This window comes from Rhinoderma darwinii, chromosome 9 (assembly GCF_050947455.1).
Source record: "Rhinoderma darwinii isolate aRhiDar2 chromosome 9, aRhiDar2.hap1, whole genome shotgun sequence".
Taxonomy (NCBI): domain Eukaryota; kingdom Metazoa; phylum Chordata; class Amphibia; order Anura; family Rhinodermatidae; genus Rhinoderma; species Rhinoderma darwinii.
Genome location: NC_134695.1, coordinates 11,982,887 through 12,000,022, shown reverse-complemented (window position 1 = coordinate 12,000,022; position 17,136 = coordinate 11,982,887). Strand labels below are relative to the sequence as shown.

The 17,136-nt window shown below is 43.4% G+C and overlaps 1 protein-coding gene across 3 annotated transcripts in view; it reads right to left on the bottom strand.

The window, feature by feature from the left end:
- The window catches only part of PLCB3 (phospholipase C beta 3), a 227,733-nt gene that overhangs the window by 52,822 nt on the left and 157,775 nt on the right, over positions 1-17,136 (bottom strand). For 2 of the 3 annotated variants that reach the window (XM_075837265.1, XM_075837264.1), the window contains 5 exons: positions 10,023-10,163; positions 9,840-9,919; positions 9,673-9,726; positions 6,763-6,838; positions 3,923-4,023 (listed from right to left, as the gene is read on the bottom strand). In XM_075837265.1, coding sequence (XP_075693380.1) covers positions 3,923-4,023; positions 6,763-6,838; positions 9,673-9,726; positions 9,840-9,919; positions 10,023-10,163 — 452 coding nt within the window. Of the gene's footprint in view, positions 1-3,922; positions 4,024-6,762; positions 6,839-9,672; positions 9,727-9,839; positions 9,920-10,022; positions 10,164-13,738; positions 13,816-17,136 lie in introns of those variants that run through there. The other variant, XM_075837267.1, reaches the window with a different exon arrangement.

Here is a 17,136-nt window from a genome sequence, read left to right as displayed (position 1 = left end):
TTCTAGCAACCTTCCTCCGACCCTGGCATCATGGTCTGTTTTCTTGTCTATAATTATTTGGGTTGAGTAAGAAACCTCTACCTCTCCCTCCTTTGGGGTAACTCCAACGATCTGTTTTAGCTTTCCCAGTATAGTTGTCACTCTGAGATCTCTGGGAACGAAAGGGATATTTTCCTTTTGTCGGATTATCCTCTGGTAATCCCTTTTTTTATCCGACGCTTTCTCTAGGATTTTGTCTAGGTCTGGGTTGAAAACATATTCCCCCTGGAACGGAACGTTACAAAGCCTATTCTTTGAACGGGTGTCCCCCTTTTTCCAGTATCTTAACCAGAGAGACCTTCTTGCGGCACTGGTAAGGGCCACTTCTTTAGCTGCGAATCTGATACATTCTGCAGAGGGTATCTGCTAGAAACCCTGTTGCTGCTTTTAGGAGAGGAATTGATTCTGCTAACTAGTCCCGAAGTGTTTTCATCTGAAGGTGGTTATCTAGCTCGCCTAACCAAATAAAGAGGGTTCTGGCTACTGAAGTGGCTGCAATGTATGGATGCTTCCCAGGCCTTCTTTAGAAGACAATCAGATTTCCGATCCATGTGGTCTGTTAACTGGGCAGAATCTTCAAATGGCAAGGATATTTGTTTTACTACCTTTGCCATCAGAATATCCATTTTAGGAAAATTGTTCCAAACACTTGTTAAACAGAAGATGATTTCTAAATTCACTGGAGACCCCCAGCATTCTTTCTGGGTCCTTCCATTCGTCATTTATTAATTCAATCAGATTTTCATTAATAGGAAAAACACGTTTTTTCTTTGATTTTAGACCGCCAAACATTTCATCCAGGATGGTTTTTTGTCTTTTAACTTCCTCAATATTCATCGTAGCCGATTGCTTTTAATAAACCATTCATGTCTTCAGAAGAAAAGTAGTATTTCCGATCATCGTCCTGTTCTTTCTTGGGATTTATGGATCCTAATTCATCTATCTCCTCTGAATCTTTAAAAGAACAAGAGGCCCCTTCATTGTCTGAATCAGATCAAGGCTCATTTACTAATTTTGCCTTTTTACACGGGGGAGCAATAGTCCTTCCACTCTGATCATAGAACGTAGGTTTTCAATAAAGGAGAGTTGTTCAGCTTTGATTAATTTATTAATACATGATCAACAGAGTTGTTTTTTGTATGCGTCTGACAGTTTTTTGGAACATGTAGCACATTTCTTGGGTTTTTTAAGCTCCCCATGCTTCCGTTTCTGGGATCACTCTTTCTCAACCTGATAAAAATGAGAGAGAGAGAGAGAGAGAGGAAGACCCAGCTGGTACAGCTCTATAGCGATATATCAACATATTAGCCCCTCTTGGGGAAAAGTAAAAAAACGCCCTGTTGGGCATTTAGAACAAATTAGCATAAAACTAAAAATGTTCATAACTTGGTCAAAAATAAAAGTTTTTAAAAAAAACACAAAAAAAAAACAACAAAGTGTTGTTATCTACATTAAAGCGCCTATTAGATTAGGTAGGATATAGGGCAGGTATAAACTGGTGACAGAGGCCCTTTAACAGCTTGTTGCATAATCACGTACATGCACGGCATGGAAAGGCAACCATTTGCGCATTTCGCCGTGCATGTACGGAATTGTGATCATGCGGGCACAGAAGCTGTGCCCGCACGATCACCGGAAGGAGCCCGGCTGTGAACGACAGCCGGGCTCCTGCTGCAGCGGCTAGGATTGGAGAAATGTCCAATACTGGCCGTTTAGCACCTTAAATGCTGTGATCAATAGCGACTGCGACATTTGAGTGGTTCGATAAAAGGAGAAGGCTCCCTCTGTCACCGATCGGCAGCCCGTGAACATGATCGCACATGGGTTGTAAGGCAGCCGGGGGCCTAACAAAGGCCCCCAGGCCTGCCCTGGCTATATGCCAATTAGGCCGTGCCAGAGGCATGGCCTAATAAATTGCCCATCAATAATGCTTTGATATACTAAACAAACAAACAAACAAACAAACAAACAAACAAACAAACAAACAAACAGGTGGGACATAAAATATAATTAAAAACACAAAGTATGGCCTTTTGTGTTTTTAATTTCTTTGATATACTAAGTATACCAAATGCATTATATCTGCTATCAGAAGATCGCATTGTAAAATCTTCTAGTAAAACAAACAAACAAATAAATAAAAAAATTGGAAAAAAGCAGATAAATAACTCTTATAAAAATAGAATAATAAAATGAAAATAAAACAACTTTTTTCATAAAGAGTGGTTTTATTTACTAAATGTGTAAAAAAAAAAGTATAAAAATACATAAATCTAGTATCGCCCCAAACAATAAAGTTAACACATTAATTACACCGCCGGGTGAACGTTGTACAAAAAAAAAATCACAAACACAATGGCCAAAATGCTTTCCTTTCCATTCCCCCCACCAAAAAATAAAAGTTAATGAATAAGTCCCATGTACTCCAAAATAGTACCAATGATATCGACATCTTGTACCGCAAAAAAAAAAAAAAAAAAGACCACATATGGTTACATCGATGAAAAAATAAAAAAGTTACGGCTCTTGGAAAGCGGCGATGAAAAAACAAATAATTTTGTCTAAAGGCTAGTTCACATGGAGTATTTTGGCGCTGTTTTTGATGCGGAAACCACTTCGGAAATAACGCCAAAAATTCCTGAAATCGCCTCCTATTGATTTCAATGGGCGACATGCCTTTTATTCAGGCGTTTCCGTCTCTGACCTGCCATTGATATCAATGGGAGGCAGAGATTGCGTTTGCTCAACGGCCGCGTGTGAAAAACGCGGCAAATGTTCTGCCAGCAGGTCAAAATCTGCCTCAAAATTCCCGAAGGAATTTTGAGGCAGATTTTTGCGCCTGCAAAAAACTCAGTGTGAACATGCCCTAGAAGTGTTTTTAAGTGTTGCAAAAATAGTAAAACATAAAAACCCTGTGACACCCATGGCCGCGGACCTTCTGGATTACTCACCCCCACCCCCCCCCCCCGACGGCCGCAGCCATGGATCAGTGAGAGGTGGCCTGCATCGCCTCCTCAGGAGACACCAGCGCTCACTTCAGCTTCGCTATATCCGGTAGGGTGTGCGCGCACGCTCGTGCCCGGCCTTCAAGGGCCAGCGCACGCACCTGAATAGTATGTCAAATTAGCCCATGATCACCCTGTACTATAAGAAGGGCCCTGCCTCTTCCTTCATTGCCTGAGTGTTGTGTTTACCCGTGTTAGTCTTTGCAAATGGTCCCTTAGTTTTTTCCAGTTCCCAGTGTTCCCGTACCTGCAACCTGTATCCAGTGCTACCTTGTTCCTGTGCCATAGAGAGATGGCGTCATGTTGTGCCGTATATTACGCCTGCTGTGTTACACCGCACGGGGTCTCTGCCTGCTACCAAGGTCCCATCCGAGCCAAACTATCGCTACTGTCTGAATTACCACAGGTACCCTTATATAAACTATAGATATTTGCTTGGTATCCTGTTGGCCAGCTGTTATCCCACTACGGCGGTGCGGCCCAGTGGGTCCACACACCCATTGTGACAAAACCTATACATATTTGATATCGCCATAATCCTACTGACCCATAGAATAAAGTTAACATGTTATTTAGACCGCATAGTCAACGGCGTCAATTTGAAATGCAAAAAACAATGCTGGAATATAACTTTTTTTTTTTATTTCCTTCCCCAATTTTTTTTTTATAAAAGTTAATCAATATAATATACACACCCAAAAATAGTGCAATTAAAAAATACAACTCATCCCGCAAAAAACTAGCCCTCACATGGCTATGTCGAAATAAAAATGTTATGACTCTTGGAAGGCAGGAAGAAAAAAAACTAAAAAGAATGCTTGGTCATTAAGGCCAAAATAGGCCTGGTCCTTAAGGGGTTAAAGACATAAACAACTTACAGCTCCAGTAAGATCTTATCAATGTCCGGCCGAAGACATAACTTATTCAGAAACCTCTCAAAAATGTCAAGGGTAAATTCTTCTGGCTTGATGGACTCACTCTAGAAGTAAAAAATAAAGTTGTCAATGTTTGAAAAAATAAAATTGGCTAAGAATGGCAGAAGAAAACAAAAGAAACATTATAATACCCCTAAAATGCCCATCACATCAGGATGCCCCCATTCTATATGCCCGCTCAGTACCAGAGTGAAGAGATGCTGTCAAGCAGCATCTCTTACGCTGGCATATTTGGGCCATCCATGTATTACATGGACAGACAATCATTTAAATGACCACTTTGTAACACAATACTTCTCCTGCAATGGTCACTGTGTGAAGTTTCTGCTGCTTTTTGACAGGCATAAAGGAATGGAGCTCTCATATGTGCAGCAATGCACATAAACAATATACATATGTACAGTACTGTAAAAAAGTTTTAAGCTAAGTTCACACTAGCGTTAGTATAAGTTTACCTCTCTTATATCAGAGGAAGAGAGGATCACAAGATTAAATGGAAAGCAGCCGTTTTATCTCCGTTCGCTAGGTTTCCGGTTTTTTGACGGAAGCAAAAGTGCAGTCTGCAGCACTTCTGAAAGAAAACAGAAACCTAGAGAACAGAGACAAATGGAAAGTAACTGAAACAAAAGAATCAAACCGTTGCCTTCCGTTTACTCTTTCGATCCTCTCTTCCTCTGATGGAAGAGAGGTAAACGTATACTAACGCTAGTGTGAACTTAGCCTTAGGCAGTTGTGGAAAAATGCTGAAAAAGAAGAATGCTTTCAAAAATAGCAGTGTCAATAGTTGTTTTTTTTTTTTTTTATCAGTTAACAAAATGCAAAGTGAATGTACAGAACAGAAATTTAAATCAAATCAATATTTGGTGTGACCACCCTTTGCCTTTAAAACAGCATCAATTCTTCTAGGTACACTTGCAGACAGTTTTTGAAGGAACTTGGCAGGAAGTTTCTTCCAAACATCTTGGAGAACCACAGATCTTCTGTGGACGTAGACTTCCTCAAATCCTTCTGTCTCTTCATGTAATCCCAGACAGACTGGATGATGTTGAGATCAGGGCTCTGTGGAGGCCATATCATCACTTCCAGGGCTCCTTGTTCTTCTTTACACTGAAGATCGTTCCTAATGACATTGGCTGTAAGTTTGGAGACATTGTCCTGCTGCAGAATACATTTGGACGCCTTGCTGATGGTATTGCATGTTGGATAAGTATCTGCCTGTATTTCTCAGCATTGAGGACACCATTAATCCTGACTAAATCCCCAACTCCATTTGCTGAAATGCAGCCCCAAACTTGCAAGGAACCTCCACCATACGTCTTCAGTGAACAAACTGCCTTCTGTTACAGCCAAATATTTAAAATTTTGACTTCTCAGTCCAGAGCACCTGCTGCCATTTTTCTGCACCCCTGTTCCTAAGTTTTCGTGAACAGTTGAGTCGCTTGGCCTTGCTTCCACGTTGAAGGTATGTCTTCTTGGCCGCAAATCTTCCATGAGGCCCACGTCTAGCCAGACTTCTCCGAATAGTTGAAGGCTGCACCTGGGTCCCACTGGTTTCTGCCAGTTCTGAGCTGATGGCACCACTGGACTTCGTCTGATTTCAAGGGAAACGTTTCCTGTTTATTTGTGTTTCTTCAAAAAAGCTTGAACAGCACATCTTGAAGCCCCATTCTGAGAGAGAGATGAGGGGAGAGAGAGAGAGATGAGGAGAGAGAGAGAGAGAGAGAGAGAGAGATGAGGAGAGAGATGAGGAGAGAGAGAGATGAAGGGAGAGAGATGAGGAGAGAGAGAGATGAAGGGAGAGAGATGAGGAGAGAGAGAGATGAGGAGAGAGAGAGAGAGAGAGAGAGATGAGGGGAGAGAGAGAGAGAGATGAGGAGAGAGAGATGAGGAGAGTGAGAGGGAGATGAGGAGAGAGATAGAGAGAGAGAGAGGAGGAGAGAGAGAGAGAGATGAGGAGAGAGAGAGAGAGAGATGAGGAGAGAGAGAGAGAGATGAGGAGAGAGAGAGAGAGAGATGAGGAGAGAGAGAGAGATGAGGATAGAGAGAGATGAGGAGAGAGATGAGGAGAGAGAGAGAGATGAGGAGAGAGAGATGAGGAGGGAGGGAGAGAGAGAGAGAGAGGGAGAGAGATGAGGAGAGAGAGAGAGGGAGAGAGATGAGGAGAGAGTTAGAGAGATGAGGAGAGAGAGAGAGAGATGAGGATAGAGAGAGATGAGGAGAGAGATGAGGAGAGAGAGAGAGATGAGGAGAGAGAGAGATGAGGAGGGAGGGAGAGGGAGAGAGATGAGGAGAGAGAGAGAGAGATGAGGAGAGAGAGAGAGAGATGAGGAAAGAGAGAGATGAGGAGAGAGAGAGAGAGATGAGGAGAGAGAGAGAGAGATGAGAGAGAGAGAGATGAGAGAGAGAGAGATGAGGAGAGAGAGAGAGAGAGAGAGATGAGGAGAGAGAGAGAGAGAGAGATGAGGAGAGAGGGAGACTTGAGAAAGGTTCCTGTTGAACCAAAACGTTGCTGTGTTGAGATGAATAAATCCACCCTGCTTTCATCTATCTTGAAGTCCTGGTGCCGTTACTGCGTTCTGTGTTTTTCTCTATCTTCAAAAAAAAAAAAAGGGGAATTGATTCACCCCCTGGTGTCGAGAACATGGCCTGATTCTCTGGATTCGTGGAGTGCTGTGTTCATTCGTATCTGGACTGTGTATATATATATACATATATATATATATATATATATATATATATATATATACACACACACACACACAATTTCTTTTTTCATATCCTACCCTGTTAAAATTCAGCCCACATGATTCCAAGGCAGTCTCGACTCTCTTCTTATCTGCTGCAAACATCTTCAAGATACTAGAACGGAACATGCAAGAAATGTAAAGGTTACAAAGTATATAAGGTTTGAGAAACACTGACAGATCTCAGTTTATTTTCAGTAACGAGTCACATTAATTGCCTCTGCATAAACAACAAGCAACTAAACCAGTCACATGAGGTACAGTAAAGGGGGAACATTGTTGTGTTCAGAAAGCAGACAGGGGATTAGTAGAGGAGTAGAAACTGTACCCTAAGGCTATGTTCACACGGGGTATTTTGCCGAGTTTTTTGACGCGGAAACCGCGTCGCAAAACTCGGCAGAAACGGCCCGAGAACGCCTCCCATTGATTTCAATGGGAGGCGTCGGCGTCTTTTTCCCGCGAGCAGTAAAACTGCCTCGCGGGAAAAAGAAGCGACATGCCCTATCTTCGGGCGCTTCCGCCTCTGACCTCCCATTGACTTCAATGGGAGGCAGGAGAAAGCGTATATCTCGCTGTTTTATGCCCGCGGCGCTCAATGGCCGCGGGCGAAAAACGGCGCGATAATTGCCGCGAAAATCGGCGTGCAGGGAGAGGAATATCTGCCTCAAAGTTCCAAAAGGAATTTTGAGGCAGATATTCCTCCCCCAAAATACTCCGTGTGAACATAGCCTAAGGCCTCATGCACACTTCCGTTTTTGTCACTGATAGCACCCTGGACCCATTCATTTCAATGGGGCCATGCACACTACAGTTTTTTTGACGGTCCGTTGCTCCGTTCCGATCCAAAGTAGAGCATTTCCTACTTTGGTCCGGGATTCCGTGACCGTGAGGCCCATGCAAGTCAATGGGGCCGTCCAAAAAACTGAAAGCACACGGAAGGCATCCGTGTGCCATCCGTGTGTGACGGAGCCGTTGCCTAGTAACCGCCGGGCGGGCAGAAAAACATTAGAAAAATATTACACTAATCGGCAGCCACTTGTCTCTATCAATAACTGATAGAGAAAAGAGGCTGCTGATTAAAAATAAAATAAAAAGCATTTCATACGTACCCGGTCGTTGTCTTGGTGACGAGTCCCTCTTCTTCCTCCAGTCCGACCTTCTTTTGTGATGTGGCAGCCTGTGATTGGCCGCAGAGGCCGCTGCTGCCTGTGATTGGCTGCAGAGGCCGCTGCAGCCTGTGATTGGCTGCAGAGGCGGTCATGTGGGATGAAGCGTCATCCCTGGAGGCCAGCCTTCTGACGTCATCCTGACGTGCGTGACCGCCACTACAGCCTGTGATTGGCTGCAGCGGCGACATGGATTGAACGTCATCGCTGGAGGCCGGACAGGAGGAATGTAAGTATGAACTTATTATTTTTTTTATTACATTAAAATTTTATTTTCCGCGCGCCGAGCATGGTACTGTCCAGGGTGCTGAAAGAGTTACAGCCGATCAGTGCAGCCCATTAACTCTTTCAGCACCCTGGACAGTACCATGCTCGGCGCACGGAAACGGAAACACAGAGTGCACACGGAAATCACACGGCCGCTAAAACGGGTTCACGGACCCGTCAAGAGCGGCCGTGAAAATGGTGATGTAAGTGTGCACGAGGCCTAAGGCTTCATGCCCACTTCAGTTTTTTCCTTCAGGGTGCTATACGTTTTTGTCACTGATAGCACCCTGAACCCATTCATTTCAATGGGCCCATGCACACTTCAGTTATTTAAACGGATCCGTTCTTCCGTTCCGTCAAAAGTAGAGCATGCCCTACTTTGGTCAGTGATTCAGTGACCGTGTGGCCCATAGAAGTCAATGGGTCAGTCAAAAACACGGATGGCACACAGAAGGCTTCTGTGTGCCGTCCGTTTCTGATGGATCTGTTGCCATAGCAATGGCTGGGTGAGCCAAAGTTCACAGACTCACAGACTACAGTACACATTCAGTCCTGAAGATGGCTGTGGAGAGACTCATAGCATTGGTGCATGATCACCCAGAACTGTGGGATACGTGGGCAGAATGCTACCACGACCGCTATAAAAAGGACGCCACATGGGAGGAACTTGCCAAGGAGCTTTTGACACACAGATGGCAGCAGGGAACTAGTGCCCAGCGTCACAAAATAAGCAAGTAAATGCACACATTTCACTCCAACAATCCCAAAAAACCAAAGCAAGCCAAGCAGAGTAATCTCAAACTGTTCTCTATGCTCTGAAAGCTAAGAAAACAGCACCAAAAACTTCTTGTAACCTTTCTATGGGTGTTTCCTGGGACATGTGACAAGTTCAAATGAAGTTTACCTTCCGTTTTTTTAAATGGAAAAACGGAAGCCAAATGGAAGCACAACGTCCGTGTAAAACGGAAACACAGAACGGAAACGGAGTGCACACGGAAACAAAAACGGACACACGGATCCGTCAAAAATGGCCGATAAAACGGTGATGGAAGTGTGCATGAGGCCTAATGACTTGTATGTAATGCTGTCATGGAAATGATGGACAAAAAAACACACAAAGCTGTGACCAGCAGTTACTCAACAAGCTCATCATCTAGTGCCATGGCTCTAAATATGCACCCCTAGCACATCACAGATTTAAGCTAAGTTGGCCATACACTTTAGATAGTGGTCAGGCACACTTGAATCTGCCGAGAATGCATGTTTATCGCCGTAAGGAAAAGGGAGATAAGTGTCCACCGGGCACCTCTTGAATCGGGTGAATGGGGGCCTATGGCTACATTTGGTGTATTCTCTTGGAGCTTCCCCGACACATACGCCGAATGTGTTCACATGTCGAGACGTGAACAAAGCCTAACAAACACGGTAGACTCTTCAGGGTCCTTCCAGGGTAAAAAGTGAGGCCAAATAGTACAATATTCTTTTGATAAAGAATATAACAGGTTGTATCACTCACTTCTTCACTGGAATTCTTCCATCCTGATTAACCTGGAGCTTTAATTTGCTGTATCTGAAAGATAAAGGTTTTAGCTATAAGCGGCAGATAACAGAAAGTAAATAAAGATTTAGAATGCATTAAATATGTAGTACTAAAAAGAGCCCTTGAGTGGTGGGAGTGCTTACGCCTTTTGAAGGAATGTGTTCCGAGATGAATTTTGTGCTAAAATATTTGTTGCCAATTTAAAAAGTCCATCAGTCCATATCTGAAAAATAGGGTTTTTAGACACCATTATATAAAAAAACAAAACAAACCATGTAACAGTAATTCAACAAAAGGCAGAAATACAGACATTCTCAACTGAGTACCTTTGCCGTGTCCTCCTGAACAGCCATAAAGTTGAGAAAGTTGATATTAACAAGGTCATTTCCATACACAACAGTTACGAGTTTATCTTCAGGGCGTTGCTCAGATCCGGTGAATCCTAATATTTCTCTCATGCGAGAGTCCTTGAAGAGAAAAAGCAAAAAAAAAAGCTTGTGTTTTTTATTTTGCATATCTTTGTATGGCGCGTTTTTTTGACCGTGTACTCTAAACCCCTATAAAGCCAGAGTTAAAGAGGACCTGTCACTAGCTCCTACAAAGTGAGTTATTAGCTTCATGTAATTGCTGCTGTGTCCGTGAGTCCAGAGGTGTTTGTTGCTTTCTTCTGCGTCCCCCCGTTGCAGAGATATTGCCCCCTAGGCCTAGGAGTGTCTGGGGGAAACAGCCTCACGCTGAAAGGCTCTGTGCTAGCTCCGCCCATTGAGAATCACTGGCGGCCAAACCCACTTGGCTAGCCAGTGGTTCATTTACATATTGTTCAATAAATAAAGAGGGGGCAGAAGCAACAAACACCGCTGGACTAACAGACAGAGCGGCAATTACATGAATCTAATAACTCACTTTGTAGGAGCTAGTGACAGGTCCTCTTTAAAAGGGAATATGTCATATGTGCTATATCTAAATCTCTGTGGCAGGCAACAAGCGTTTGTGGAAACAGCACTTTAGTGTCTAAAGGAGTTGTGGCCACGAACACTGAATACCTCTTAGCCATAAGCTATTGCTTTAAATATAGTCCACCGATGTATTTTCCTACAGAGGATCTAATAGATGCCCTCACTTAATGGGTCTTCCCTCGAGACAAACTACTTTTAAATGGAATGTGCCATCAGAATATGACCTATTGTTTGAATCAAGTTCTTTAATTAAAGAGGCTCTGTCACCAGATTTTGCAACCCCTATCTGCTATTGCAGCAGATAGGCGCTGCAATGTAGATTACAGTAACGTTTTTATTTTTAAAAAACGAGCATTTTTGGCCAAGTTATGACCATTTTTGTATTTATGCAAATGAGGCTTGCAAAAGTCCAAGTGGGTGTGTTTAAAAGTAAAAGTCCAAGTGGGCGTGTATTATGTGCGTACATCGGGGCGTTTTTAATACTTTCACTAGCTGGGCGCTCTGAAGAGAAGTAACATCCTCTTCTCTTCAGAACGCCCAGCTTCTGACAGTGCAGATCTGTGACGTCACTCACAGGTCCTGCATCTTGACGGCCACATCGGCACCAGAGGCTACAGTTGATTCTGCAGCAGCATCAGCGTTTGCAGGTAAGTCGATGTAGCTACTTACCTACAAATGCTGATGCTGCTGCAGAATCATCTATAGCCTCTGGTGCCGATGTGGCCGTCACGATGCAGGACCTGTGAGTGACGTCACAGATCTGCACTGTCAGAAGCTGGGCGTTCTGAAGAGAAGAGGATGTTACTTCTCTTCAGAGCGCCCAGCTAGTGAAAGTATTAAAAACGCCCCGATGTACGCACGTAATACACGCCCACTTGGACTTTTACTTTTAAACACACCCACTTGGACTTTTGCAAGCCTCATTTGCATAAATACAAAAATGGTCATAACTTGGCCAAAAATGCTCGTTTTTTAAAAATAAAAACGTTACTGTAATCTACATTGCAGCGCCTATCTGCTGCAATAGCAGATAGGGGTTGCAAAATCTGGTGACAGAGCCTCTTTAAATATACTTAAGAATTTCTTTTTTTTTCTGTCATTATCTATATTAAAAAATAATCCTAAAGTCTTGCAGTTTTCACTCTGACCTCTGAGCCTCATAATAGGCTGACACTTTTTTCCGTAGAGATCACTTCTCAGCAGTCATCTAATTATCATCACAGGTAGGATTATAATCAGTGGCGTAACTACCGCTGTAGCAGCCATAGCGGCTGCAACGGGGCCCGTGGCTCCCTGCTCTGCAATAGGCTACTGTATATGGTGGTGTAGCTCTAAGGGTCGAAATGGTCGCAATTGCGACTGGGCCCCTACACCTGGGGGGCCCTCAGGGCCCCCGTAGCCACACATCGCTCGACGCGCTGGTCCCACTTCCTGAATGCTGGAGCAAGGAGGTGACAGCTCCATGCTCCAGCATTCACTCTGCCATGAGTGGCTTGGCGCAATGTAGTGACGTCATCGCTTGTCTGCGTCGAGTCACTCACAGCACAGACCAGAGGAGAAGTATCCTCCACCCGTCATTTGAACGGGGATAGGTAAGTAATGATGTTATTATTTTTCTATTAGGCACTATGGGGCATTATACTGGGGAGGGAAGGGGGGCTGATATGGTGGCTGCTATAGGAGCATTTTACTATATGGGGAGTCTATGGGGAGCCTTATACTGTGGGGGGCATTATACTGTGGGGGCATTATACTGTGGGGACAGCTATGGGGGCATTATACTGTGGGGACCGCTATGCGGGCATTATACTGTAAGGGGCATTATACTGTGGGGACAGCTATGCGGGCATTATACTGTGAGGACAGCTATGTATGGCATTATAATGTGGGGACAGCTATGGTGGCATTATACTGTGGGGACAGCTATGGGGGCATTATACGGTATGGTGGCATTATACTGTGGGGGCAGCTATGGGGGACATTATATTGTCGTGGCAACTATGGGGGGGCATTATACTGTGTGGGGGCAGCTATGGGGGCATTATACTGTGGGGACATCTATGGGGGCATTATACTGTTGTGGCGGCAGCTATGGGAGGCATTATACTGTGGGGGCAGCTATGGGAGGCATTATACTGTGTGAGGGCAGCTATGGGGGCATTATACTGTGTGGGGGCAGCTATGGAGAGCATTATACTGTGGGGGCAGTATGGGGCATTATGCTGAATGGGCGAATTTGTTTGGGCATTATACTGTATGGGGCATCTGTGTGGACATTATACTGTATAGGGCATCTGTGTGGGCATTATACTATATGGGGGCTGTTAAAAGCAGCTCAGGCAAGAAGGCTGCCCCATAATCATGTACAGAAAATAGAATTAAATAATACACAATCAAAAAATAAAACAGATTAGAAAAAAAGATTATGTTTCACTATCTGGTTTCAATTAGGAAAAAAATAAGATGTGATACATTCCCTTCAAATGATGAAACTCTGGCTGCCTGCAGCCCCCACTAGGGGGAGATTAGTGAAAACAGATTTTTTTATTGGGTTCAATGGGAGAGGTATATAAATGCTCTGGGCCCTATAAAGATATATTATGAAATTATTTAGAACAATTTTGCAGCTATTTAGACAAAAATAAAAAATTCAACATTAGTCCACTTTTAACCCCTTAGTCACCACCAATACGCCTTTTCACGTGAGTCACTAAGGGGCTTTAGGCTAAGGCGACGCCTTTTCACGTGATCGCTTTAGCCTAAAGTAGCGCCGAAACTAAAGGTCAGAGCTCCGTTCTCTCAGCTACCGGAGGTAGCTGAGAGTTCGGAGCAATGACCAGAGACCATCACGAGTGGTCTCTGGTCACGTGATCGCCGTGAATCGTTATTTTACGGCGATCACGGTAAAGCGGCAGATCGGTGCCATTTCTCTCTCCTCTCATGGAATAACTCCTTAGAGAGGAGAGAGAACGGGTAATTAGTGTTCCCCACCCCCTCCCACGTCCGATCCCCCCCGTCCGATTCCCCCTGTCCGATCCCCCCCCCCTCGTCCGATTCCCCCCCCAAAATGGCAGTGCAAAGCTTACCTGTGTCGGTAGCTGGCACAGCAACAGTCAGGGACCATTGTGACTGGTCCCTGATCAGGTGATCTCTGTGATAAAACCTATTACAAAGATCACTGACAGTTATTTTCATAACACAGCCAGGACATGGGCTGTGTTTCTCTCTCCTCCCATTGTAGTTGTTCTGAGAGGAGAGAGAGATCGGTCTGCGTCCTGTTCTGTGAAGAAAAAAAGTGAAAATCGATGAATCGCTCATGAGCTTCATAGGCCGTCTTTCCTTTCGTCAATTCATCCCTTCCAAACGAGCCAGATATGGGGTGAAATTGTACAAAGTGTGCGAGAGCACAACGGGTTACACCTGCGGTTTCAAAATATATGAAGGCAGGGACCGCCAAATTCATACCCCAGGCTGCCCAGAAACTATTGGCACCTCTGGCAAAATTGTGTCAATCCTAATGGAGCCATTTCTGCACAAGGGGTACCACGTCTATACAGACAATTTTTATACTGGTGTTCCCCTTTATAAAGCCCTCCATGCTGCAAATACAGGGGCCTGTGGGACAGTACGGAAGAACAGAGTGGGATTCCCACAACAGTTGGTGTCCAGGCGTTTGGGAAAAGGAACATCCATGGCCCTTGCAAGTGAGGAATTACTTGCAGTGAAGTGGACCGACAGGAAGGATGTCTACATGCTGTCCACCGTACATACGAACACCACTGTGGCAATTACGGAGAGGGGGGTTACCACTGCAAAGCAGAAACCTGTCTGTGTAACAGAATATAACAAATTTATGGGGGGTGTAGACCTTTCCGACCAGGTGCTTCAGCCTTACCTGGTGAAGCGCAAAAATAAGGCCTGGTACAAAAAGGTAGCAATCTACCTCATCCAGGTTGCTACCTATAACAGTTTTGTTATTTTCAAAAAAGCCCAAGGAACGCTAACTTTTCTTCAATTTCAGGAGAAGGTCATTGAGCATCTCCTTTTTGAGTCCACTATACCTGCACAATCCTGCGAATCTGAGGATGTGCGCAGGCTTTCAGAGCGCCACTTTTTACACCCCATTCCTTCCACTGAGACCCAAAAATATCCCCATAAAAGGTGTCGGGTAAGCATGGCAGGAGGAGGGATACCCGCTTTTATTTAAATACCTATCACGAGATGTGAAGACACATATAGTATATCCACAACTGGATAAATAACATACAGCACACAATTTGTACCATGAAAATATAAAACGACTTTATTGAAATACACATGACAGTATATTGGCCATCAAAAGATAAAATCAATGATACAAGCAATAAAAGAATAGCGTGGAGATACAACAGGGACATAGACACATAACATGCTAATAGAATGTAAACATCATGTGATGTGGTAAGGTACAGACATCTCAATCCAAAAAAGAGGGTATAGCATAAGCATATGGATGAATGAGACAAACAACGTGATTGTCATATACACCTAACCAAGGCACGTAACCCGTAGACTGCATGATATGTCCCACAAAAAAGTATCACTACACTAGACGCCCCCGACGCGCGTTTCGCCGTCAGCTTTCTCAAGGGGTCCTTTTTGTGGGACATATCATACAGTCTACGGGTTGGTATAGCTCTCTGAGCCTTTGACTTCAGGCTCTCCCTTATGTTTGCTATGTAATGGTAGTTAATTATCTAATGCTATATCTCTGAATTTATGTTAAGTGCCTTGGTTAGGTGTAGATGACAATCACGTTGTTTGCCTCATCTATATGCTTATGCTATACCCTCTTTTTTGGATTGAGATGTCTGTACCTTACCACATCACGTGATGTTTACATTCTATTAGCATGTTATGTGTATATGTCCCTGTTGTATCTCCACGCTATTCTTTTATTGCTTGTATCATTGATTTTATCTTTTGATGGCCAATATACGGTCATGTGTATTTCAATAAAGTCGTTTTATATTTTCATGGTACAAATTGTGTGCTGTATGTTATTTATCCAGTTGTGGATATACTATATATGTCTTCACATCTCGTGATAGGTATTTAAATTTTGTCTTTTTTGATTTGTGTGGACGCATAATAACTCTCTTTGCGTATGCCCATGGTCTATACTTGAATAGGTATTTAATACCCGCTTTTATTGCCCCATGTGTCCATCAAAACCAGCCCTTTGTAACTACCCCTGTTTAGAAACCTTTCACACGGTTTCAAATTACTAGAATTTAACACCAAAAAAAATTATCAAATCAAATTGTCTGTATAGACGTGGTACCCCTTGTGCAGAAATGGCTCCATTAGGTCTTTTTAGGGAGTCAATTTCTTTATATTTTCTTTAGTTTGTGGGCTTTCCAAGTAGGGATTATTTCTTGTGGGAGAGGTTGTAGAGCACATTTTTTTCAGACCATGAAACTAATTTTACCCCTTATGATTTTTTTTATTTATTTGTGGGTGATCAAGTGCTGGAATTAATTGTCCAGTACAAAATCCCACATCCACAATTTTTTTATTTTGACTGTTCTTATGACTATGTCCTGCCACATACAGCTGTTACATTCCTAATTCTGTACCGTGATATGGGCATGATCTTTTTTTATTTGGAGGATCTCTAATAATCGAGCTGTTCCTTATCAATACACCATGGGCTTTGTTACGGTTCTTCTGGAAATACTGACATCATTTTGGGGATTAGTGATCCTTTACTGTTCCTATAGATGGTTTTGGACATTGCCCCTCTATATATTCTGTAGGTGATTGGTTGTTTTGTGCACATAGTGGTTTCTACCTTGCCGGGCAGGGGCCTGTTATGGTGTACCGCGTCACTTGGCACGTTCGTCCCTCATAAGGATTGATGGAGCTAAAGAGACGTTGTACAACCAGTCACTGAAAAAAAACAAACCTTGTCATGGCAGCCCTGCAGGTGTTCTTCTATCTAGTGAACAGACTCGAGTTTGCAACATAGTTGGATACATTTTCCTCCATTTGTTTGAAGATATTGCCCGTCACTCCAGTACAGTTTATTTTTTCCTCTCTGACTGATTTTATATTAGGACAGAATTCTGTCCACAATGACATCATAATGGCACCAACTGCTTCTTCAGCAAGACATAGTCATAAGTACAGGCAAATACGTCTATAGCGACATGTATCCATTATGAATACACGGCTTCACTTCTCTTCTGTATGCCGCACAAATTTATTAATGTGGCATATTTCTAACAAAATAACCTTCTACCACGTCTCCCCTATTTCATGTGGAAACGTAATAAGAGTTTGAAGAAAACATTATATATCCATAGTGACTGAAATAATACCCATTATTTCCTCCTTTAAAAATGTTTTGGTCCGCATGCCCACTACACCACTAGATGAATACCTTTAGGGGTTTAGTTTTTAAAATGGGGTCATTTCTGCGTGTTTTTTTTTTTTGTTCAGG